The 25222-nt window shown below is 44.0% G+C and overlaps 1 protein-coding gene across 4 annotated transcripts in view; it reads right to left on the bottom strand.

The window, feature by feature from the left end:
* Window positions 1-1146: 1146 nt before the first annotated feature.
* The window catches only part of IRF2 (interferon regulatory factor 2), a 75345-nt gene continuing 51269 nt past the window's right edge, over window positions 1147-25222 (bottom strand). For 3 of the 4 annotated variants that reach the window (XM_033104233.1, XM_033104235.1, XM_033104236.1), the window contains exons 6-10: window positions 22258-22375; window positions 21027-21125; window positions 11318-11482; window positions 3826-3872; window positions 1147-2490 (exon numbers count right to left, since the gene is read on the bottom strand). In XM_033104233.1, coding sequence (XP_032960124.1) covers window positions 2182-2490; window positions 3826-3872; window positions 11318-11482; window positions 21027-21125; window positions 22258-22375 — 738 coding nt within the window. In that variant the 3' untranslated portion in view covers window positions 1147-2181. The remainder of the gene's footprint in view (window positions 2491-3825; window positions 3873-11317; window positions 11483-21026; window positions 21126-22257; window positions 22376-25222) is intronic. The other variant, XM_033104232.1, reaches the window with a different exon arrangement.

The following is a 25222-nucleotide window of genomic DNA, read 5'->3' as shown; positions in this document are numbered from 1 at the left end:
TGATTTATTTAGGACGTGGGAGAAGAGTAGGACTTAACTAAAGAGTACTAAGGGGGCCTGAACATCTCTGTCCTCCTCGTGACACTCTAATCACTAAGAAAGTGAGGCTTTCCTGTGGAATTGAGGTAAACACACGGTCAGCAAAGTACTTCACACAGAAGCAGTCAGCCATCTATGCGGCATTTCAACGACAACATGTTAAGCAGTAAAATGCTTCAGTTAATTTTTGTTCAGGGTTGGATAATTTTATGACCCCTAATTATATCTGCAGGCACACACGGAGAGAGGAATAAAGACAGCCCTTTGTTCTTTCATTGAAGGTACCTTTTCAAATATTAACTTAGTAATCTCCTCTATAACACCCCCAGAGGTAGCCGGTAGGCAGCTAAGTCTTAGTATCCTGATTTTATGGATATAGTAGGAGCAGGAGAGGTTAGTGCAATGGCTTCCCCAAGGTCAGAGATACACCTTGAAATACCAGATGGGTGATGGAGTCTGGGTCTCTTCCATTCACATTTCTCACTTGAAAAGACATGCCTTAAGTTCCGAGGACACGTTCTATGTCTAAGGCCCCAGGTTTTAGAAAGAAGACGGACATGGAGTAGGAACCCAACAAACATTTCCCCTTCTTGCTAAGTATCTTATCCATGGGCCTGGTATGTGATGAAAATACAAATTTTAGTCATTTATATAAGCCTTGGATAAGAACAGGAAAAGCACAGAGGTGGGTGGCATTTGCTCACAGCAGAGGAGAACAGAGGAGTGGTTAAAAAGACTCCTTCCATAGTCACACCAGACTCGGGCTTAACGCAGGCCCTTGACTCTCACTACATAATTTAACCTTGAGTAAAGGCATTTTCAGTTTGTCTCCATTTCCTCCTTGTGAAATGAAGATAAATTCCCTACCCTGTCCACAACCTTGATTAGTGCTGAAGGTAACTCTTGTAGAACAAACAGTGCAGCGCCTGGCTCAGGATGAGCCCTTAGTACAGGAAGCCATTCATATCCACACAGTAGGACAGCCCAAGGTTTCTTGTGATGGAAAAGGGAAACATTTTTGGTCCTCAAGAAGAAAGGATACTTTGTCAGTCCTGTTCCATGATTGTGCTCTAAAGTAGATACAGACAAAGCCAGGCATGATGCCCATTAAAAATTTAACTATATATCATATTCATTTATTATCAATCCACAGGATAATTTGATTGCTACATGAGCTCATAAAAGCTTTTTCACCTTTACAAAATTAAAAAAAAAATGTGCCACAAGGATGTAATAACAACTGCTGATAAACAAGTAAAGGAATCTTAAAATTATAAATTTGCTGTAGAAAAGATAAAAAACAATTATATTTTCTTTAGAATTTTACCTTGAATAAAATATTCCCCTGTATAAAAAATAAAAAAGCTTGCTCTGGTTAGAATTAGAGTTATTTTTTTGTCTTCAAATCTGGGAATTTGCATAAGGTCTCCATGATAGTTTTCCTTTGTACCGCGTGGCATTCAAGCATAGCAGATTAGAAAGATTTTCTCTCTTTTTTTTTTAAAGCAGTCTTAACGTGGGGCATCTGTGGAGAAGTTCATTTTCTTCTTCTCCTCCTCAGGGATGTGGAACACAGCCTTTGAGGGAGGAAAAGGAGGAAAGGAACTGGACGGGATGGGATGGGAGGCGCGACGAAAGGCAGGGAAGGGGGTTGCTGAATGTGCTGTGAAATAGAGCAAGATCACGAGAAGGTCTATTTGTAAGTGCTTTAAGATAAGGTGCAGAAGCCGACTGCAACGTCGCTAGTACTGCCCTATGTACATATTCACAAGAATAAAAAATTCCAGCTAGTTCACATTTTCTCATCCATTCTGAGGCATCCACTCCACCATGCTGGCCTTGACCGCAGGCAATGCAGCACCTCGCTGCCCGTGTGGGTGTTGGTCCTATGACGTCCTTGAACTTGAGAGAGCAGCCCTGGGAGATCCAGCAGGCTCTAGAGATACACGTCTACCAATGGGCTGGAGTCCTGAGTTAAAAAGAAGCTCCAGTACTGGAGTTGGACACAGCAATCAATGTTCTATTGTCAAGGCTTTTTCCCTTAGATTTGTCTAAAATAGGTGTCAGAGAGAAAAATAAAATACAAACAAACAATAAAACAAAGCCAAGAAATCCCAACAACCACCAGGGAAAGTCAAAGGCTTAACAGCTCTTGACGCGGGCCTGGGTGATATCTGACGTTTTCTTGATGACACTGGCCCTAGTTTCCCGGTCTGGCCGACTGCTGCTGGGTGCTGGAGTCACGGAGGAAGTGAGGGGGTGGTCTGGGTAGGGGGGCCAGGAGCTGCTGAAAGGCATCGGATAGCTCTCCTCTTTGATGGTGACCTGGAGATCAGGCTTGTTGGAAGTCACGAAGGTAGCCATGCTGGGCAGCAGGTAGGTGCTCCGTGTCCCCATGTTGCTGAGGTACTGTTTGCCTTCAATGTTCCTCTTCCGCCAGTGTGGTCGTCCCTTTCAAAGGAAATAATTAAAACATATATATTTTTTTGCCTTCTATTGAATGGCTTAAAAAAAAAACAAAAAAACCCCAAAAAACGCACCACTGTTCCCACGTGTTGGTTTAACTCAATTTCATAAGAGTGGTGGAAGCAACAGAAGCTTAGCAACTCTACGCCCCTCAACTGAAATCCATACCCAGCTCTTCATACCCCAAGCAATGGTTTCTCTTCCCTTTTTATAAATTCCCATTTGCTACCTCCCAGAAATACAGCCAAGACTGTTCTATGAAGGCAGGAAAACAAGGCAGCAACTTGGTTTCCGGTTCCCCTCTACTCTGGCCGCCCAGCCTGATCATTAGGTAGGTTTTAGGTCATGCTGGCTGGTTTGTCATGGTGACTTGGTTCCTCATTGATGGCCCAATCTGATCTTTGAGTCAATCTGCATTTTCAGAGGGAGGGAAGTGAGAAACTCAGTACCAGACAGTGAATGCCCCTTGATTGCTTTCAAATGGGTGCAGCTTTAGAGCTCCAGTGTGCCAAGTAAATAGCTGGCCTCAAAGGTGGCTTCATTCAGAGAAGGAGCTGGAATTCTGACCTTGAAGAAACAGGGTCAGAATGTATGTGAGCCTCTACACCTAGTATTGTCTTTTCAGAATTCCTGGGCTATACTTCAAAGTATTTAGTACAGTGGGAAATCACTAATTCAAACAACCATTAGTCAGTCTCTCCCTCTCTCTCTTTCTCTCAAGCACAGACACAAAGCAGGCTTTAGCAGGAATATTTCCATCACCATTACAGCCATTTCCTGCCATTGTGTGGGCCCAGCCTAGAGGAGGGAAATGGAAGGGGAGAACTCAGAATCAAGATTGAACACACACCTGGCCTCTGGGCAGGGATCACAGGAGGAAGGGACTCCAGGTACATGTGGAGATGGTTCTGCTTAGCACTTTCCGACATTTACCTCTGGTCACCGCTTTTGGCCACTTAAACATCCTATTTCTGCTTGTGAATTAGGATGTTTATAGTGGTAAGAATATCAGCATTTCCTGGCCTCAACTTCAATTTCCTTTTCCTGCCGTCATAGCCTCTCTAATGGTAACATCTTACTCCCTTTCCTCCCATTCAGTTCCCAAAGCTTAATTTTATAATTCAAAATCCAAAAGAATGGTAAATTTATGTTCTGTATATTTTACCACAAAAAAAAAAAAAAAGAAAAAAAGAAAAATCCAAAAGTAAAACTTGTGATCAAAAGAAAAGAAACTTAACTAGCAGCAAGGAAACCACAGGGCTAGTTGGGAACACCTTCCCACTGCGTCTGCGGGAGCCGAGTGGCGGCAGCCATGCTTACCTCGGTGCTCTCTTCATCACTGGGCACACTATCGGTAGTTTCGCTTTCTGTTCACAGAGAGAAAAACACAGGGCCATCATTCCTGCCACGCAAACTGTTTTGAGGCTCAGGCAGTGTTTAAAAAAGGTATCAGCACTTCTTTTTCTCAAAAGAGAAATGAGTAACTAAACTCATCATCTCTGTCCCCTTTGTAAGGTCAAACACTTGTACTTAGGAGATACTAGAATGAATTAGATTTCTCTAATTTTGGCCCTTCAGAGGAAGGTTTTAGAGCTGAGGAGTAGCTCCCTTTCCATGGGCCAGGCTATATTTATTCACAGCCACCACTTCTCAGGATGGGGTGTTGGTACCCGTAGTGCCAATCTGGGGCCATGCCCTCTGCTCACTCCTCCTCCACACCAGGCCTGGTCCTCACCACTGCTCTCCACACAATGGCCCACGCTGGTCCTCTCTTCCAGTCTGTCAGTTAGTTCATGTAAGCCCCAACTCAGATCTAGCCCCAACTAGATCACCCCCATTCGACTCAGATCCCTCCTTTATCTCATACCCTTCGATTTCTAAGTTTAATTTATACTCATAATTTCAATTTGTAAGTTGCATCTTCCACCCGGGTTACTGTGGGTGGACAGACTCTAGGTGGCTGCCAGGATCCTCATCTCCTGGTGTTTACTTTCTTGTGGGAGTCCCTCCTTGGGAGTGTGGGTGGAACTTGTGACTTGCTTTGAACCAACAAAACACAGCGAAGACAATGGGATATGGGTGATTATACAACGTAAGATTAAATACTGTCTTGTGAAGAGTAGACTTTCTCTTGCTAGCTTCAAGGAAGCGAGCAGCCATGTTGGGAAGGTTTGCACGGCAAAGAACTAAAGGCTGCTTCCAGCCTTTAGCAAGAAACTGAGGCCTTTGGTGTGACAACCTGCAAGGAACTCCATTCTGCCCCAAACCCTATAAGCTTGGATGAAAATTGTCCCCCTTCGGTCCTCAGATAGGACAGCAGCCCTGGACTGTACCTCAACTGCAGGTCTGTGCAGGGAGCACCCTGAGCAGAGGACCCAGCTCAGCCATGCCTGTATTCCTGACACTCAGAAACGGCGGGATAATAAATGTGTGCTGTTTTAAGCCACTAGGTTTGTGGGTTAGATTGTTATGCAGCCATAGGTAACTAATTCTGTTCCCATCCTGATTCAGCCTGCCAGCTGTGAGACACGGAGCAAGGTACTTCACTTCACTGAGCGGCAGTTTCCTCATCTGCAAAACGGGAGTATAACACCTTCCAAAGAGGATTCTGTGATGGGTGAGTGAGAGGTAGGGGGAGAGGCCTGGCACAGGGCCTGGCACACGGCACACACTCAGTAAATGTCAATGTGCCTTTGAACTGAGCTACTAGGCCTTGGTCAACATTGGATTGGCACATGCTAGATTAACAGAGTCAAAGTTAAGAGCTAGTGATTACATATCTCCTGTACAAATAGTACAGGATTTAAGTAAAAAAAAAAAAAAAAAAATATATATATATATATATATATATATATATTTAAGTAAACAATTTTGTTTTTTAAGTAAAAAAAATATTTTTAAGTAAAAAATATTTTAATTTATTTAGTAATCTTAAAAAAAATTGAAGCAGAAAAATTGATGGTGTACAGTTGTTCAGTGTTCATAGCTTTGAGAAATGAAAGTACAAAGGGTAGAACTTCTGAAATACACAGACCCTTAGAGATCCCTAAGGCTGGGTCATTCCTTTGACAGAAAGTCCGAAAGAGAAACTGCAACATTAATGAAGTGCCGTGTGCCAGAGCTGCGCCGGTGCCTTTGTAGGCAGGTCTCCTTCAGGCCTCCCCAAAATTCTAAATAGGAAAGTAGCTCCTATCACCCCCCTATTAAGTGGAAGAGCTTGTGTGCTCTAGTGCTTTTTACCCCCTTTCACTCGAACCTACTGAGGGACTGGCCTCCAGTCTCACATCTTGCTGGTGGCATGGCTGGGACAGACCCAGCCCAGGCAGAGCCCTTTCAACTAGCCACAGACGAGGCTCTCTACGAATTAAAGGCTAAGGAACAAACAGACAAACTGAGCCACAGGTTCATTCCTTAAACAATGAAAGCGAGAATGCTGACCACGCTGGCCCCACCCTGGAGCCTTCCTGCACGTTTCTCAGTCACTGTTCTGCAGTGACTTCTCCCGGGCATGAGTGATCACCAAGGGGTTACCATGAGCAACTGGAGGGATGGGCCTGGCCTCTCCTCTCCTCACCTCAGACTGAGCAGATTTCCCCAAAGCCTCCACGACTGGGAGCAACAGACCCCTGGCTGGCAATGGCACTAGCTATCAAGATAAAGTGGCAACGCCAGGCACAAGAAATGTTTCCACACAAAAACAAATTCAACAAAAAAGGAAAGTCTCCCCCTCACGTGACCCTCCTGGTAGCCTGTACCCTGAGGAGGCAGGAATCAGTCTACCACTCCCAAGAAAAACGAGGAACAGAGATGTTGAGAAACCTGCCAAAGTTGCAAACTGAGTCAGCAGAGAGGAGAAAACAAAACTGCACGTCTGATTCCAGGGTCTTGTGTACTAGACGCAGCATCTGCTTCCCGAAGCACTCCTGCTGCTCCTGCCTCTGACGAAATTTCAAGATCCCCTTTCCATTTTTATACTTAGCTTTCTCTGCTCCAAAACCAAGGTTTCTCTTCCTTTCATCTACATCTAGGATCCTCCACTCCTAATCACCCTCCACAGACACCATCATCTTCTGTTCCTTTCCCCTTCAAATAAGAACAAACAGACGCCAACAGGCATGCTCGGGGGGGCAGTTAACACCAAGGGTCTGGGATTCTGCCATAGCCCAAGGCACAGCAGCGAGGGAGGTTGGAAGGCAGGCCCTGGGTGAGACTCCTTGGTAAGACCTTGCCCAGACCATGAACATGATCAGAATGTTAACTGCCTTTAAGTTCCCAGTCTTCAACGTCAGGGAAATAGCTGGAGACAAGAAAAGACACAACACGGTTCTAAGCTAAGACCAACTGCCTCTGAAGTAGTTATGAAGATTCTCCCTATTAGCAAACTTGAGATTTCTAATTGTTATTGTTTAGAAGAATGGCCTTGAGTGTCTTCGGCAGCCTAGGAAGAGATGCTTGAAGCTCCAGTCAGAGGACCCAAGACTCTTCTCTCTAGAATAACAGTGGTTCTCACAGCTACCCCTGAAACATGGGCTCAAAGTGCTTTGTTGGGGGTACGCATGACCGTTTGCCTCTGTTTCCTTGGTTTTACTTCACCATTGCCATTTTCAAGGTCACTTCTTATACCACAAATGAGCTCACTGCAGCTGCTGCTTCCAGATCAATATTACTGCCGAAATACCGAGTTATTTCATTTTCCCTTTTGATCAGTTTGGATTTGGTTTTTAATTGACTTTGAATACAAGAGAATAAAAAAAAAAAATTGGGAGTTGCTTCCCTAGCATTGTCTGAATAAACCGAAAGAGTGGTAACAGGTAAATGAGTAATTCGTTTCATCTTTCTGGCCTCAGTTTCCCTGAAAGCAACTGGGGAGGGAGGACAGGGGGAGATTTGGATTAGATGATCTCAAAGATTGTTCTTCCAGAGCTGTAGTTCTAAGATGACACTCGTCTTACGTTCACACTCCCTTCAGCCCAGTTTTTACTGTCAAACCATCTCAGGAACATTAAGCAGGCGGAGATAATATGTTTTACGATAAAGCCTTTCTGCACTTTGACATCCTGGTACATTTTCTGGAAGGCTCTTGTTCAACAAGTTTTATTAAGATCGAACAGGATTTCTTTCCCTTGATCATTTCCTCAATTACTTTCACAAGAAGTCTTGTTTAGAAGGGTCAAATCAGAGTCATCTTAATCTCAGAGCACTTTTATCTCTACCACACCCAACAGAATGCAATGGTTTCCATAAGGACCCAAAGCTGCTACTCCTGGTTTCTGGTCAGCAGGTAATCTCTGTTCTCTCGGTTATAACCAGTTAATCCTTTGTAGCATGCTCTCTTCTCCAGCTACGTAGTCGTCTCCGTCCTCTTCTCTAGCCTTCTCCAAAATGTTCGTGGCTTTCTTTTACAAAACATCAACAGCTTAATAAAATTCTGGTGCCACACATCAGGCAAGAGGCCACTTTATGACAGACCTTTAAAAATAAAATGACTCTCCTCTAGCTTCTCAAGGTTGGGCTTTGGGACACCCTGCCCCAGGATGAAAGTTTTATGAATCCAACTAGAATTTTACGTTGTCTTAAAACACCCAATGCAAGTACTTCCACTCAAAGAAACTGTCTCTTTTCTTGCTCACCATAATATTTAGACCATAGAGAGGACAGATTTGCAAAACTGAATGTGGTTTTGTAATATTGCTGGAATTATATTTCAGTGTTCAGTAGGGGGAAAAATTGCTAACAACAGCCTCCAAATACCAGTTTCCTAAACAAATGAATGGAAGTGGTTAGAGGAGGTTGAAATTCAGTTGAATAATCCAAACAAAAAAACCCTGTCATGGAAAACAGGCAAGCAGCCAATCCTACTGGTGAACATGAAGGTAGAAAGGTGACTACAACCAAAAAGCTCCCTTTCCTAGCAGCACGCTCTAAAATTCCGGACTAAATAAGACAAACTAGCCATGGTCAGTAACAGATAAATTTCTTCTGTGTCTGCAGACTCTAGCAAAGTAGCAGTGATAAAACATTTTGGCTCCAACCAATAAGTCTCCCTCCAAAGGGTTCTGGAGAATTCAGACAATGAAAACAACAGAAAGAGCTAAAGGCCAGGCTCCAACAAAACCCCGCTGCCTGCCAGCCTGGCACTGAAATCCTTTTTTTCAAACCTATGCAAATGTCCTGAAAAGGGTAATGAAATTTTCATTTCTCTCTGCATGAATCAGCTGTTCTTGGGATTCTTCTGCTAAAGCAAAATGCCACTGCTGGCAGAACAGCACGAAGAAGTCTTTCGTGAATCCCCAAGAAGACTTTAGAAAAGTCTTACTCAACACATAAACAGAAAAGTGTATTCTAAAGCTCCAACCCCTTAAAGCACACACACACACACACACACACACACACACACACGGAGTGTAATAATGCCTGTAGCCGCTTGATATAGAAGAAAGTCACAGATTTTTGCCCATAGCTACGTAAATATAAGCGGAATAGCTTAGTATTTCAAGCCTCAGTTATCTCCACTGTCAAGTTAAATCAGAAACAGTCTGCTTTGCCACCCTTGGTGGGTCCCTGATACCAAGATGTGGCTATGTTCTGATGACAGAGCCCTGTGCAGCTGTGCAGGGCAGTATTAGGCTTAAGAGCAGAACTTTGGCATAAGCTACATGTGGGTTCCAACTATGCTACCCTGCTGTTCATCCCTGGACACACCACTTTACCCACATTGGCCAGAGATTCCTAATTCTTAAAGGAGGGAATAATGATGGTACCCAAGCTGATAGGGCTATTCCTATGTTAATTAAGGCAGTGGAAACCAAACATCAGCACAGTTCCCAGGGCACAGCAAACATGTACGAAGTCGTAGGGGACTGGCAAAGATCAGTGAGGGACTCACACAGAGGAGTGCAAAATATGCTTGATGAATAAATAACTGATGACAAGCTTATCCTGTCGGACAGATTGTAAGCGTCATGAAGCCAAGGCTCGTTCTCACATTCCTTAAGGCTCGTTCTCACATTCCTTTAATGTTCTTAGCACAAAAGCAAAGTTAGGACCTCGAGGACATAATGCTAAGTGAAATAAGCCAGTCACAAAAGGACAGATACTGTATGATTCCACTTATGTGAGGTACCTCGAGTAGCCAAATTCATAGAAAGTAGAACGGTGGTTGGCAGAGGCTGGCGGGGGCGGGGGGGAGTTAGTGTTTCATGGGCAGACTTTTCAGTTTTGCAGACGAGAAAGTTCTGGAGATGGGGGTGGTGGTGATGGTTGCACAACAGTGTGCATGTACTTAATGCCACTGAACTGTACCCTTAAAAATAGCAAAAAGGGTACATTTTATGTTTATGTATATTTCACCACAATTTTTTAAAAAGTTAAAAAAACAAGAGGGTTGTGGTTCAGGTTATTATTGAGTGACTGATAATTCACAAACAAACTGTCATTTGAATCAACCTAATTCTCATGCAGATTCTGTGCCAATCACTGGGTGGCACCTTATCTGAGGGACACTCTATCTGGCAGCACATTAAAAGGACACTGGGAAGAATTCCTGAACTATTTATTACAGCTGAATGTAGTCAGTCATGACAGGGCTTCTGTTTTTTTAGTCTGAATGTTTGCAAGCAATAACAGTGGCCCGTAATTTATATTTCCTAATTATAATTGAGACCCAAACAATGAAATGGAGACCACCGGGAAGAGAGGATAGATGATGATGTAATGTTGGTGGGAAAAGAAGCCATCACTTTATTCTGTAAAGATGGAAGAACCAACTGAACCGGGTTCTCATCCTCTGCCTGTCTCGGCGAATTCCTGCAATTACGTGGCCATTCCCTGAGAAATTAGAAATGGGCTCAGCTGCCTGGCCCAATTAGAAGCTGTACTAAATCGGAAAAAAAAAATAAAAGGACACATATGTGGAAGGGACAAGTAAACCTGGTGGAATGGTGTGGGGACAGAATCCTAGACAGCAGTTTCCAGGCTCTCGGCCTCACGTGGAAAGGTGCTGGCTCGGGTAGTAGATGGCTGTCAGCTGTGGCTAGTTGGCCATCAGCTGTTACCGGTTAGCCATTAGCCACTGATATAACTGCCATGGCTGCGTTGGTTGGTCAGTTGGTTGGTTGGCAGGCAGAGAAGTGGACAGCAGGTTGCAGGTCATGTGACTCCAGCCTCCAGTGAGACTATAGTGGTATGACTCCCCTACCTATGGCTCCGTGGGTGTTCCTTTTTGGCCTCACCCTATCCTGCGTTCTTATGTGGGGAACAGGACCAGAGACCTTGCAGGCCGCCTCACACGACAAAGGGCACAGCAAGCAGGGTCCCCCTAACGACAAATGGAATGGAGCATGGGGTCTGAAGGTTGTGTTCAAGTCCTGACCCAAACACTTACTGGCTGTGTGACCTGGAACTAGTCCTCTCATTTCCCAAAATGAAAGAACTGTTAGAGATGATCCGTAAGGTCCTACCCAGCTTGGTCAAACTCAGATTCCATTCCAAATGCCCTTCCCAATTTCTGATAATTTGTGCAAATAAAATAGAGTCAGATGAACTACTTCCCCAAAGAAATCTTATTATTTGTTAGTCATGCATGAAAATGTTATAGGTGATCAAGGAAAGCAATGCCGTGACCAGGTCTTCTAACTGAGAACAAAAGGGCCCAAGATGGTGCTCGTTGAGAAAATCAAAGCAAGAACAATTCCCAGGAGAGAGAAGAGCTTCTTTGCTGTGTGGTGAAACGGGTGGCCTTAGACTAAAGGACTGCCCTCCCGCCCTCCCTTGTTCCTTGCTCAGTTCCAAAGTTTCCCTCTAACCCCCTTACCTGCGTAGGAAGACACGGGGGAAATCTGCAGAGGGTAGAGCTCACTCATGCTGACCGGTTGCTCATCGCTCTCAGTGGTCACCTCCACAACTTGGCAAATATCTGGCGGATTAGTGACAATCTCTTGATCCTCAATGTTGCTGTCCAGATGTGACTGTCCTACAACTTCAAAGAAAAGACAGCCATTATGCACCAACGTCGCCTGACTTCACAATTCTAGCACACACGCTCAAGACAAAAAACAAACACAAACTTTCCCCCAAAAGAGCTAAATAGCCAGGAGTCAGATTCTCAGTCACCACATGTCATCTGCCATGAAACCGAAGAACAAGCCTTAGCTTTGGGTTAATGTCTCCAGAGAGGCAGCTTGACAAAAACCTGGCTCCCCAGGACTATTTCCAGTATGCCTGCCAATGGGGCTTACATGTGGCAATGTCCCAAACTCAATGCAGTCACAGCCAAGGCTGTAGGACCAGAAGCTGCATCCGGACCTAGCCCCAGAGCCAGCCAGACAGTGCTTTGAACCTGACCCATTTCTGTTCTCTGCTTTTGTTCTGAAGGAGGCTGCTGTGCTATTTTCCGTGTCCTGGGGTCCAGAGAGACATTATCAAATCTCAGGAAGGAGCAAAGACCAGCAAAATCCACCCCACGGTGTCATTTCTACTTGTGGGGTGCTCTGTGCGTACTCCCAGCCCTCTTCTTACTCTGCAGGCAAAACGACCTCTGGATGAAATACCAGAACAATGGCCAGAATGGTTTCCCAATTCTAACACACAGTGGTAGCATCAACTCCTCAGAACACTGACAAGAGGAATTCTGACCACCTGGCTCTGAATCCTGCCTCAACTTTTTTAAAATCAAACTTTTTAGTTTGAGATTATCATGGACTCACATACAGTTATGAGAAATAATACAGAGATCCTGTGTACCCCTTTATCCAAGTTTCTCTCCTCCAATGGGAACACCTCACAGAGTCAGTATGTCGGGATATTGACAGCAATCCACACATCTTGTTCAGATTTCCTCAGTTTTACTTGTCCTCTTTTGTGCGTGTGTTTATGTGTGTGTACTTAGTTCTGTGCAACTTTATCACATACATAGTTTCATGTACCCACCACCACGGTCAAAAAACTGAACAGTTCCATCGTCACAAGCATCTCCTACGTAACCCTTCGGCAACCATATCCACCTTCCTTCAGCTTCCTCCCCTTATCTCTAACCCATAATATCTACTAATCTGCTGCCCATTTCTCGAAGTTTTGTCATGAACAGATTCACATAGTAATCTTTTGAGATTGGCTTTTTTCATTCAGCATAATTCCCTGGAGATTTATTCATTCAAGTTATTGTGTGTATCAGTAGTAGTAGGTTTCATTGCTTGAGTAATATTTCATGGTATGAATATACCACAACTCGATTAACTAGTCACCTATCGAAGGACTTCAGGGTTATTTCCATTCTTTGGCTATTACAAATAAGGCTGCTATGAACATTGGTGCACAGGTTTTATATAAACATATGTTTCCATTTCTCTGGGACAAATGCCCAAGAGTGCAATTGCTGGATCATATGGTAATTACATGTTTAGTTTTATAAGACACTACCAAATTGTTGTACAGAATGGCTATACCATTTTACATTTCCACCAGCAGTGTAGGGGTGATCTAACTTAGGCACCTTTTCATCAGCTTTTGGTATTATGACTATTTTTTTTTTTTTTTTTTTTTACTTTAGCCATTCTGATAGGTGTGTAGTAATATCTCAGTGTGGCTTTAATTTGAATGCTCCTAATGTCCTGCCCTACTTTTAAACAGAGCTGACTTTGTATGTCACTTGGAAATTAATTAGATATACTTGAAAACTGGCACCAATAAAAGAATGCGAATGCTGCTGTTTTCCCAAGGACCTCAAAGCACATTGCCATCATAATCAATGCTTTACTCATGCTTCATGTGTAAGTTTTTTTTTTTTAACATTTCATCCCAGGAGAACGACAGAGAAAGCATCATTACCCTCCTATAAATGAAGAAACTCAGGCACAGAGAAGTAGAGTGACTGACTTGTCCAAAGTTATGCGTTTGGATTATGTGCCGTGCTCTACGTCCCTGCCATTTCCTAGGCCATCTGTAAAATGTTCAGGGTTAGGCAGGAAGGCGGCTGGCTGCATTCCAGTCTCCTTGAGAAGTCAGCCACCACGGATGAGTTCCTGTTTTCACTGCTCAAAGCCATTTTAATTGCTCGAGTATTTTTGTTTATAAATGGGTTCCTGTTTTGATTGCTTTTTGGGAGGTGATAAAACAACTAGCATAAGGTAGGGAGAACATTACCTGATTTCTACTCAGGGAAGGTTTTAGAAGGGAGTGAGAATTCATGGGTTCTCTAATGAAGAAAGGAAAGGCACCAAAGAGGCTGGGAAAGGAGATTTGGGGATGTGATAAAAGAGTCCACAAAGCCACAGCATACAGAAGGGAAGGGAAATTGGATGCTGCTTAGGTTTTCCTGGAGGGGATAAAATGAAAGAAAAGGAAGGCAGGCTAAATATGGCAGGCAGACACCCAAATTCTTATTTTATCCTTTGGACTATCTATTTGAGCATGAGAACATCAATTATGCAGGCCACTAGACACAGGCTGAGTGCCGACACCGACATCTCTCAAGTTTCTTCTGCCTCTTCTCCCAAATAAAACAAAACAGCAGGAAAACGAGATTTCCCGAGTTCTAAGAAGCAGTTAATGGGTGGAGATAGAAACCAAACGGAGTGTGTGTGTGTGTGTGAGTGTGTGTGTGTACAGGTACAAACAATACCCATTCTGAGGCAATAAAGGTCTTAACACAAATGTGATTTACATCAAAGCCACTTTAACTCCCAATACTCCAAAGTTCATTTCTCTTTCACACTGTTACTCTGAATAGCAAGCTAACTAGGAGTATAAACAATGGCAGCCATTCAAGCATCTTTCTAATTATATCCCTTTGTTCTGGCTAACAGTTCCCTCCCTCATTGTTTTTCCCCATAATGCCTAACTCAGTGATTCAACTAACAAAGATTTATTTGAGCACCTACTTTGTACAGGACATTACTGTCAAGTACTAGGAGGGGCAGAGAAAAGTCAACCCGGTCAAGGATCTGGTTCGTAGAAGCCCAGAAGGGCTACAGACCAGCACGTACTAACCTAGAGAGTAAGTTTAGGACAGCAGTGGGGAAAAGGGGGGGGTGGGGAGAAGGCAGCGAGAGGCCATGGGATGAGCGCTGAGGAAGTGGGATTTTTTTCCAGTTCGAGGAATCAAAGGCTTCAATGAGGCGGCCACACAGAGCAGGGAGGGAGTGGGGGGGCAGGGGGCGGGGTGAGCAACAGGCACTATTCACAATGCCTGTTTTTGAGCCTTTTCCTGACCACCCAGAACAGACTGACCTCTCTTTCCTGAGTGCCTCTCACTCACTGTCCCCACTGCTCAGCCAAAACTACAATGTGACACGACCTTGTGACATTTCTTGACTTTCTGCCTCGCACTGCAAGCTAATTCCACATAGCTTTATTTAACTTTTTATTCGTGTGTCATCTCCCAACCAAATTAGGACTCCTGAGAGACTTGAGAACCTCCATTAGAACGTTTTGTATCAAGTATAGCAGACGCTCCTGCTGCCTTGCACCGGAGAGCAGCTCAGTAAATGTCTGCTGAATGTGTATGTATTCATTTGCAGCTGAAGGAACAGACCAAGGCTCACTGACTTGCAGCCAGAGTCCTGCAGGCGTCTGTGACCATTTGCAAACACTGGATTTAACAATGAATGTTTTCTAGAAAATTTCAACACCTCTGGCAAGTGGGCTTTTTAGACCTTGATGAAGGGATAAAGACATAGCAAGCCGTAGTTCCAGAATCTGGGGGTAGGAGGAGGAAATGTTTTGGGGTGATGAAAATATGTCCTATGTCTTGATTATTGTGGTGGCTATACAACAAAGTGCAACTGTCAAAATTCATTAGACCTCTATGACTAAAAGGGGTTAATTTTTTTTTTTTTTTTTAAGGAGGGCGTAGCTCGCAGTGGCCCATGTGAGGCTCAAACCGGCAACCTTGGTGTTATTAGCACCATGCTCTAACCAACTAAGCTAACCGTCCTACTAAAAGGGGTTAATTTTAATTTATTCTACTTAATATTCATGATTATGACAAAAAACTGGATAGGTACCTCTACTTAAATTTTAAGTGTATCCTGAATGCTGGTAACCAGAATACAAAAATAAGTTGTTTTCTGGGCTACAATCTGGATCCCCAGTTACATTATCTCTATGGCCGACGGTCCCCTTAGGAGTGTGTCGCTTTATGTCTCAGGCAGGGACAACCACTCTTCTCCATCTGAACATCACTGAGGGCACTTTAGAAACTTCCCAACTCATAGCCGCAAGCCCAAGGGAGAAACCCCAACATCTGAGATGCTTTCTGGATGTGCTGTAGGCCCCATCCCTAACTAATCAATATCTCATCTCTGTCTCTCTCTCTCATGCTATTTGAATTGATTTCCCTGAACCACCAAACTTTGCCCCAAGTGACAACATAAACAGTAATACTGACTCCTAACAACTGAAAAGACGTAAGAATAGCAAATCTTTTACAAAATCTGCTACAGAAGTGCCACCCATCTAGGCGCTCCAGTATCCTGACTGATAAATAACAAAACCTAACATTTCCTGAGCCCTTATCTTTGCCTCCCCCCACCACCCACAAGACCTCACACCTCATGAGGAATGTAGAATCATTATCTCCATCATAGAAAAGAGGAAAAGCAGCGGGGAGAGTTAAATAACTAATTCAGGGCAAGATCAGATGGTCAGTTAAGTGGCAGAACCAGGATTCAAATTCAGCTTTCCCTGACCTCAAAGCTCAACTCAGGTAATTTTCACAGGACAGTCTCCCTTAACAGAAAGTTAATGAAGTTCGAACTGAGTTATTCTTGGCTTTCTAAGCCCCTCTTAGAATAAAAACTTTCAAATCTCACCTTAATGAGACTGGGCTCATAACCAATAGTGAAATTGCTTTTTAGCAGTTCTATATTGGGTGCCAAGGCAAGTCTCCAATGGTTAGAGGAGCTAGAAACCCAGTAAGCTTCTCCAGCTTATTAAGGTCAGCACATGAGGAAAAGAGTCACCCACAGGAATGCAATTTTATCTGGACCTAGTTGCTGAGAATTACAACAATATTATTCATGGCTGGTTACCGATGAACCGGTTTGATTCCTTAAAAGGTCACTCTTACTTTATTAACAATTGTTGACTTACAGTAGAGCTCCACCTGAGAAAGCAGTTGCCCCCATGCCTCAGGGAAAGGCTCTTAAAAGTAGAGACTATTAGAAATGGAATGGTCTTTGAAGGTGGGTTGTTCCTTCCTACTTTACAGCTGAAGAAAGCTGAAACCCAGAGAGGCTGGGTAAGGTGCCAAGGTCACCAGGTAGCTGCAGGGTCAAGAATAAAGCTTATTAGGGAGGCACATAAAATCAGGCCATCCACATGGTACTGTGGAGAGAAAATTCCTACTTGACCTGATCTGAAAGTTTGAGACTTGAAACTGTTAATACCAGCCTTGATGACTCAGCACAAATGGGGCTACTTTTCTTACTCAAATATATTTTGATGATATCGTATCATAATCATAATATTATGCTCATGATGCTATCCGTTACACTCATTTGATCCTCGCCACAACCCTGTGAGGTGCGCAGGATCGATATTATTGTTTCTGTTTTACATACAAGGAAACTGAGTCTCAGAGAGGTTAGGGAGTTTGCCCAAGATCACGTGGTAAATTTAAAAAAAAAACAACAAAAAAAAACTGCAGAGCTAGGTCTAGAGCCCAAGTGTTTTAACTTCTAATCTGTGTGTCTTAAAACAAAATAAAAAATACAAAAATACGGCCATCATTCAGTTTAGTCCCCAAAAGTGATGATGGGAGAGACAGTTCTGTGGGGTCAGGAATGTCAGAGAATGGCGTTCTGTCCTTGCCTGGGGAGATGGCCCCAGACTGTAATAGGCTGAGGGATGTACACGGTGAAGCATGTGGGACTGGTGTAGTATATCCCCTTCACCCCTCCTTCCTCCCCTTGCCCCGAGAAAACAGCATCACGTACAGGGGAGCAAGTAAGGTGTCCCAATCAAAACTCAGTAGAGATCATCAATATGTCTCAAGCGTCAATGGTCTGGGAGCAGAAATCGAGGTAAGACCTCTTGGCACTTACCAGTGGAACTGCCCAATATCCATTTCTCTCTGTGCTGTGCGGACAGAGCCTTAGTGGCCTCTCCACAATAACAAAACTCACAAATCAACCTCACTTTCTGTCTGGATGGACACATGGAAGTCAAGCTGTTCAGGATAATTCAAATTCCAAAACAGGTATAAAAAAGGTAGGCAAGGCCCGGTTCACCGGGACTCTAGAGCCATGAGGGAGACTTGGGTCTTTGTCCTGGGGGCAATAGTGAGATGGTGAGATGACCATTTTTTTTTTTTAAAAGTGCTCGTCTCACCATGTCACTATTGTGTCAGAGAGGTAGTAGATTGGGAGAGGGGGCTTATCACTTTGAGAGGGCTATAGATGTCTAACTAGTACCTCGTTTTGTACACCTGAAACTAAGAAAAAAAATCACTCTGTGTGGAGAATAAATGGGGCGGGGACAGAATAGAAGCAGATATCAGGCGAGAGGGAAGGTGACTGGGAACAGTATCAGAAATAGAAAGAAGGGGATGGATTTGAGAAACCGAATGCAGGAAAACAGGAGGATTTGATAGTTAATTATAAACGAGGGAGATGAGGGAGAGGTGGTAGGAGAAAATATATATAGCCTCATAAAAAGATGGCAGGTTTCTTGGGTAAGTAAAAACTTCTTAAGCTTGAAAAAAGCAACAGCCAGAACTCCGCTGCCCAGGGCTCCTGGCTGCACTTGGTGACTGAGTGCGGTCCTCTGCAGTCTCATCTCTGTAACCAGGCTTTCCAAGTTCCTATCCGCTGAAGAAAACTAAGGTGTACTCGTGGTTCTTAGTCTGGGTAGATTGTGGTTATCTTAGTTTACAGGTCACATGGCGTTTGATATTGCTCTGAGTTTTCTGGGGGTCCTGGTAAAATTGGATGTCTTGTCTCTGGCCTGAGGAATAAACAGCTCAGCCCACTCGGGAGAAGGCCTGGGGCACAGCAGACAGCTCAGTGAGAACCAGCACGACAGACCTTTACTCCTTTACTCGCTCCCTCTCAAGAGGTGGTGCCTTCCATCTAACGATCCACCCTAAAGCTACTATGTACTGTGTACATGGAATTTTTCATATCTTAAGCACCAGGAAAAATGGCAAAAACAGGGAAAAAGGAGCTGGAAAAGATGAAGACCTAGTTTACAGCCTAGTGTCACCTTTGGCCACCCTCCAGTCATTATGGATTCTGGTGCCAGCGGCCCTCGTGGGGGCCCTAAGGGTGGTCTCTAAGTTGTGAATTTGTTCTCCTGTAACTACAGTCTTCCCTGGGAATACTTGAGTTTCCAAGCTTGGCTGAAAAAGCTACTCAATGTTTACTTTAAAGTTGGTCAAAGTTGGAAGCAATTACCAAAAACAAAAACAAAAAAAAGACTTCCTATAAAGGTGCATTTTGGGCAGCCAAAACCAAGACAAAATCCAAATGATACTATTTCCTAATTCTGTATATCTAGTCACTAAGGGCTGCTTGATTTACTTCAGAGTACAATGAATGGCCTCCTTTGTTTCGTAGCAATCTTTGCTTTATTGAAGGGTGGGGTTACCTTTTATCAAGAAACACAATGGGGTTATAAAGCACTGCCTAGGCAAGTCGGACAGAATGTCCGCACCTGTGAGCTTTTTACACTGGCCTGGAGATCATTTCAATACAGCTCAGCAAAAGCACTGCTAACCTGGGCAAGATGCCAGCGGGGTATTGTCAGAACAATTCAACATGTTGCTGGCTTCTTCCGCTTCCTAAAAACAGAAGTTACCACACACACAAAATAAAACAACGCTAAAGAAAAGTAAAAATAAAAATAAAGAAAGAAAGAAAGAAGGCGTGTTTTCTCCCTCCCCTTAAAGGGAAAGCAGGGATAGGTCTTTGGGTGTGCGAACCTGTGCATTTAACTGTATAGGAGAGATGGAATATTAAAAGACATATGCTAAGTACTGAGATGTTGTAATCCTTTTCGGTGTGCACAGCTAGCTAAATGTGAAAGGACATTTAGTTGTTGTGGAAGAGAAGGCAAGACCAGGACACAGCCTGCTGAGAACCACGTGTGTACGTGCGTGTGTATTTTCCTGCTCTGATTTGTGGCAAGAATAGAAGTAAAACATAGCAATCAAACAAGAGTTCACTTGTCAGGGCAACAGTCCACTTCACATTTTACACACTTACTAGATTCACTTACAAAACAGCCACCCTGTCCAGAATAAAATGTGCTGGGTGGCTGGCCTCCAATAGATTAAGTTACTGATTTTCATTCAATTTCCCTAGCTCAAAGCCTACAGACAAGAAAAAATACCATTCTATTAAGTCCTCATTTCTGCTCCCCGTTTTAATTTTATGAACATATGCTTATACAAGTAGAATGGAAACACTCTGAAGCTTTCATTTTCGTGCCTAAGTACAAAACTGGAATGAACTGTGGGCTAAGAAACAAATGAACTGAAAGCAAGAAACGGTGTCATTTTTAAATAAAGCATTTTTAAAAGGTTAAGAGAGACAGAAGGAGACTCTCTCAAGTTCCACAGTGGCCTTCGAATGAGAATTCCTGTGTTTCTCATCTCTGTCCACAAATCACAAAGACTGGGATGGCTAATGAATGGTCACGGGGGTGCGTGTAGAAACAGGTCTGCGAAGGGTTTAAAATCTGAGGCGGTTTTACTGTTAGCAATGATCAGAAATTACCCATTTTTCAAAATACTTGGATGGATCCACTTCATGTAGAATTATATACCTTCGTGAGGGCTACCAACTACATAGAAAGAGCTATTCAAACTCATTTTACCGCCGTCCATTATTATGTTACTATAATGCCAAGGAAGAGAATCACTTAATCCAGTAGGTGACTTCTAACTAAACCTGCATTCGTCTTGGCCCCAGCAGTAAGGACTCATTAAATTAGTATCAAGCCCATGTGGCACCAGTCATAGCAGGGGCAAAAAACAATCTCTCTGACTGAGAATTCACATCCTGAAGACTCAACCAAAATACATAAAAACCCACTGTTGCCCTGACGAGAGGGTGGTGAAGCGCGGCCTGAGGCCTTGGAGAAAAGGGCCCAGGAGGCAGGAAAACTGGGCTTCGGGGTCGGGCAAGTCGCCTCACTCCAGAGGGGAAGTGAGAAGAACGCTCAACCCTGATGACCTTTCTCAGCTCAAAACGATTGTGGGACTAACTGCCTCCATGCAAAAGTGCCCGGTCTAGATGTGAGCACTGGAAAGAAGCAGGGCCAGGCCTGCCCTGAGATACAGCACGCACCCAGCATCTGCTCCATTCTTCTTTCGCCCTGCATTCTCCCAAGATTTCTATGCTTAAGGGAGTCCCCACATACAAGCTTCCACTTCCAAAATTCCCAAACCCATGGAAATGAAGGGTGACTGGCATCTGTCGTGGCTGTGGCCTCCCATCCATATTCCACTGACAATCCAGAAATGAAGGCACCCAGACGTGAGGCTTGCTCTTGCCGCCCTGCTTCATCTCTCTGGTTCTTACCAGCATCAGAAGCCCTGACTGTTTCCAACATGGAGCAAGGTGTAATGGACCAGAAGGTACCTGAGGGCAGAGCTCCGGTTTTGGATTCTGGGGCTGGACCTGGAATAAGAGTGCGTGGCTGGGCCTCCACCTTGCACGGGGTTCCCACCAACCATTCACCACAATATCCCAGGGGGACTTTATTGAGATAATTCACGCTTGTCACCCTCCTGCCTAAAAGCCTGCGAGAGGTGGTATTTACATCGTGCGTGTATGTAAAACACATAGGCACTCTACTGTCTGTTATACTTCAATTAAAAACAATTTTTTTTGAAACGCACTCTCCAGCAGTTTAGAAATAAAACCCAATCTCCTTCCCTGAGCCTGCAAAGGGCCCCCATGACCCCGCCTGGCCGCCCTCTCTCAGGGGAACCTCCTGCTGGTCACTATGCTGTCACACAAACCTTCCTCTGGTTCTCCAAGTGTGTCCTTATGTCATGTCCACGTGGGCCAGTCCTGCTGCCTGCCCCACAATGTCCCTCCTCACCCACCCGGCTTCAGGGGAAATCTCAACTCAGCAGGGAAACCTCCAGTCGAAATCCAGTCCCTGGTTCTCTCTTATCTCCATTCTTTTCCTTTGCAGCATTGGTTATCTGTCTCTGTCGCTTTGTTTACTGTCTCCCTCCATGAAACTAGGAACTGGGCCTGCCCTGTTCCCCAATCTAGCTGCTGCTCATAGTAGCGAGTCTAGAATATGGACGGTGCTCAAAACTCTTTGCGGAACCAAAATGGGTCCTTTGGCAACATATCTCTAAGCCTCCGTCTCTTCATCTGTAAAATGAACACCACCTTTGTGGCAGCTCTGCCCTGAAGCACGTGCTGAGAGGACAGTCTCCCCTTCTCCTTGTTCCCAAGTTAAATAATTAACACTTTGTCCATGTGACCAATTACCGAAAAGATTGAGAACTGCTAATCATTAGCCACTAGGGAAATAAAACTACTTCATCTACTTGGAATCTCCTGGGATGTCACTCTCGGCCTATTTTCTTGAGGCTGAACCATCTGAATTTCTTTATCTGAACCTCAAAGGCTTTTATTTTTCAGCCCTGAAATCTGGGGGCTGGAACTTGCATATTGAGATGGTTCCAAGACCCCCTCCCACTGACTATGTTATTTCAAATCATGTTTTACAAATTTTAGACCCCAGAGGGCTGCTCGTGTATATAAAAAATGAGATGTCAAAACAGTTTACCTATGATGTTCACCGTACTATCCACTTCATTTTTTATAGCTGAAGTCAGGACCGCATACTCGGGAGAAAGATCACTTACTCCATTACTAAGCCCCAAAGATGACTCAACTGGTTCTTGCTAGGAAGAAGAAAAGAAAAAAGAATTGAGAACACTTCCTTTGCCCTCCCTTTTCTTAGCTTAAATTCTACCCTCTGTCTACTTTGACGCTAGAGTCCATTCATCACCCGAACGCATTCCCTACCTCTTCAAATCAGCCTGGACCTAAGAAGCACATTTCTGGGTAATGTCTTCCTTTGAGGAAACGGTACCAGCGCCTCTAACTTGCCTTTCTGAAATGCTTCCACCTTCAGACAATAGCTCTAGGGTGAAGCAGAGCTGTGTAACTATCTACATAAAGTACCGCGCTGCCTCGATTCCAAGTCTTCCTTCTTGAGGGAAGCAGTACTCAAAAGAGTCAATTTTCTGGCTTGAAGAAAGGAATCCTGCCACCTCTTTTATAATTATTTCTGAGGAAAACTCTTTCCCCCATGTCTGAGGAAAATCCTCAACCGTTGGCCCAAGAAAAGGAACCCAGAGGACGTGGTGGATGATTTCTTCTCAGATACAGTTTGCCCTGGACTCTGGCCACTTGAATATCCTACACTGGGTGGGTGGCTGATAACACGGGTCACACTCACAGCTGAAGCCGGCCTCCCGCCCCCGATGGAGTCCAGTCGAGCAACCCCATACCCACAGCTTCATATAAATGCCTTTCAAGTGCCTGAATGTCCCACACAGCTCACTCATATTAACGAAACAATGAGAACAATTTCCTTTTCCTTAGTCTAGCTTCTCAGTTCTGCTTTGTTCAAGTGCACTGGAACCCTCCGGGCTGAGAGTGCCAACCAACCCTGGGAGAGCTAGTCCTGAGGTACAGCACTTTGATGGGGGAGCTTCTCCTCAAGCTAAGATTGCATTTGTGTCTATGACAGCAATCGAGCCAAAGAACCACATAGGACGACTCCTTCAGGAAACCAAAATGGAGAGGAGGCTGGAAGGGCAGAAAGAATACAAGACGGGAGCAGAAGATCGTGTGAGGTCGATGGGACTGTGCTTTGAAAAATGCTGTGCCGTACACCTCTAAGACATGTGGGACATTCTTATCAATTTATTTATGTGCTTCTTGGAATCAATGATGAACCCCCCAAAAAAGTGACTTAGGAATGTCACATAGGGAAGGAGGAGAAAATGACCTCCTCCTTCATGATCCCACTTAGCATACTCCCACCACAGTAACTATAACTTCAAAGACATCACTTCACTGTATAACTCAATTAAAAAAAAAAAAAATCATACACTGCATGGTTGACCAGATGTACCAAAGGGTGAACATAAGGAAGAACCCAGGACAGCCCCAATGGACAGAATTGTTGCCTTTGTCCTATAGCACCTTGCATTTTCTCTTCTTTTAAAAGCTCCAAGTAAGAAGTCTATCCTTTCTAGGAAAAACTCACTGAACTATGCCTTGAATCACCATCTTTTCTCTTCCTTTACAGCCAAACTTCTGAACAAGTATCTGCCTTCCCCACCTTCGCCTGTCACCTATGCCCTTGTTAGATCCTGTACTCTCGCTGCCACACCACTTATGGAATCAAACTCCTGGCTTCTGGGGGGTGGTAAGATGGGCCTCAGGTCAAAGCCTGGCTCTTCCACTCCTCACTAGTTGCAGAACTTTATTTACCCTCTTTACGCCTCTCTTAGGGCATGGTGGACAGATGTAAACTGAGGACAACAGGACCCACGTCACAGGGATGATATGAAGATTAAATGAGATAAATGTGCACCTGGCATTTATTAAAGAAACGCTCACTATTAACTAACGTCGCCAATAAAACTCTGCTCGCCCAAATCCAGTGACCTTTCCTCAAGTCTCTTTCCCTCAACACCATACTCTGACACCCAAGAGGAGGGTTTGCATGCTCCCTCTTGACAACAAAAACCACCTGTTGTTGTGTAATTCTATGCTTTTCTGGTGGCCCCTTCCTTCTCGCTGGTTTCCTCAAGGGCCCTTTGGTATCTCCCCCTCCCAGTCATGCTGCATGTTTCATTATTCCACTTCCGTTTCCTCAAATCTTTCAAAAGGAACTAAGTACAGAACATCTGAAGGAATTATGAAAAAAAAACACCATAATTTTTATGGGCTTCATTGGTTGTCTCACGTTACTTTTTTCACTCATTCTGTTTCTGGGTTTCTTATAAAAGTAATAAGGCAGTAAGACTTGTATATATTTAAAAACATACATTATTCTGATTTTTTCAATTGAAGACCTCTCAGTGTTTCATAGGATCTAGAGTTTAATGAGTGGCAAGTGATACTTTTATCACTTTACACTTGATGAAACCATGACTCAGAGACAAATTCATTCTCCAAGATTATACTACTTTCAGCCTAAGGAGACACAGGAACAGAACTCAGTCTTTGATCATGCCACACGGTTTGACTCCAGGAGCTTTCTGGCTTAATTAACCCTGCATCCTGCACTAATTCCAAACGAGACTGAGACAAGAACTAGTTTCAACATTGTTTACTACCCCACCTCTACCTTGTATCCGGCACTACTTCTACAATGGAATGGTATTTTCTACTGGTGGAGACGAGTCAGACTAGTCTGAACACTGTTTTACTCCTCTTATCCCCACCTCTAGAACAACCTGTCGATTTCAAAGTCTTCAGTGCAACCATCTCATCGGTACAATGGCTCTGGAAGGACAATATAGCAACTTGTATAGTGAAATGCAGCCGGAGCCTCCCAGCAGTCCCCATCCAGGTTGCAGAACAACGGGCATCTTCACTACACTCAGTCAAAAGTTTTGAAGTGATTAGAATAGGGACTTCTAAACCTTAGCCACAGATATTGTGATCCCAAATAAGAAAAGGGGTGTACAGTTGTCTGTGGAACATGTGCCTAGAGATCTTGTAGGTCA

The sequence above is a fragment of the Rhinolophus ferrumequinum genome, chromosome 4 (genome assembly GCF_004115265.2).
Source record: "Rhinolophus ferrumequinum isolate MPI-CBG mRhiFer1 chromosome 4, mRhiFer1_v1.p, whole genome shotgun sequence".
In the NCBI taxonomy this organism is placed as follows: domain Eukaryota; kingdom Metazoa; phylum Chordata; class Mammalia; order Chiroptera; family Rhinolophidae; genus Rhinolophus; species Rhinolophus ferrumequinum.
The sequence above is the reverse complement of the archived record's forward strand: the minus strand, read 5'-3'. Positions and strand labels throughout refer to the sequence as shown.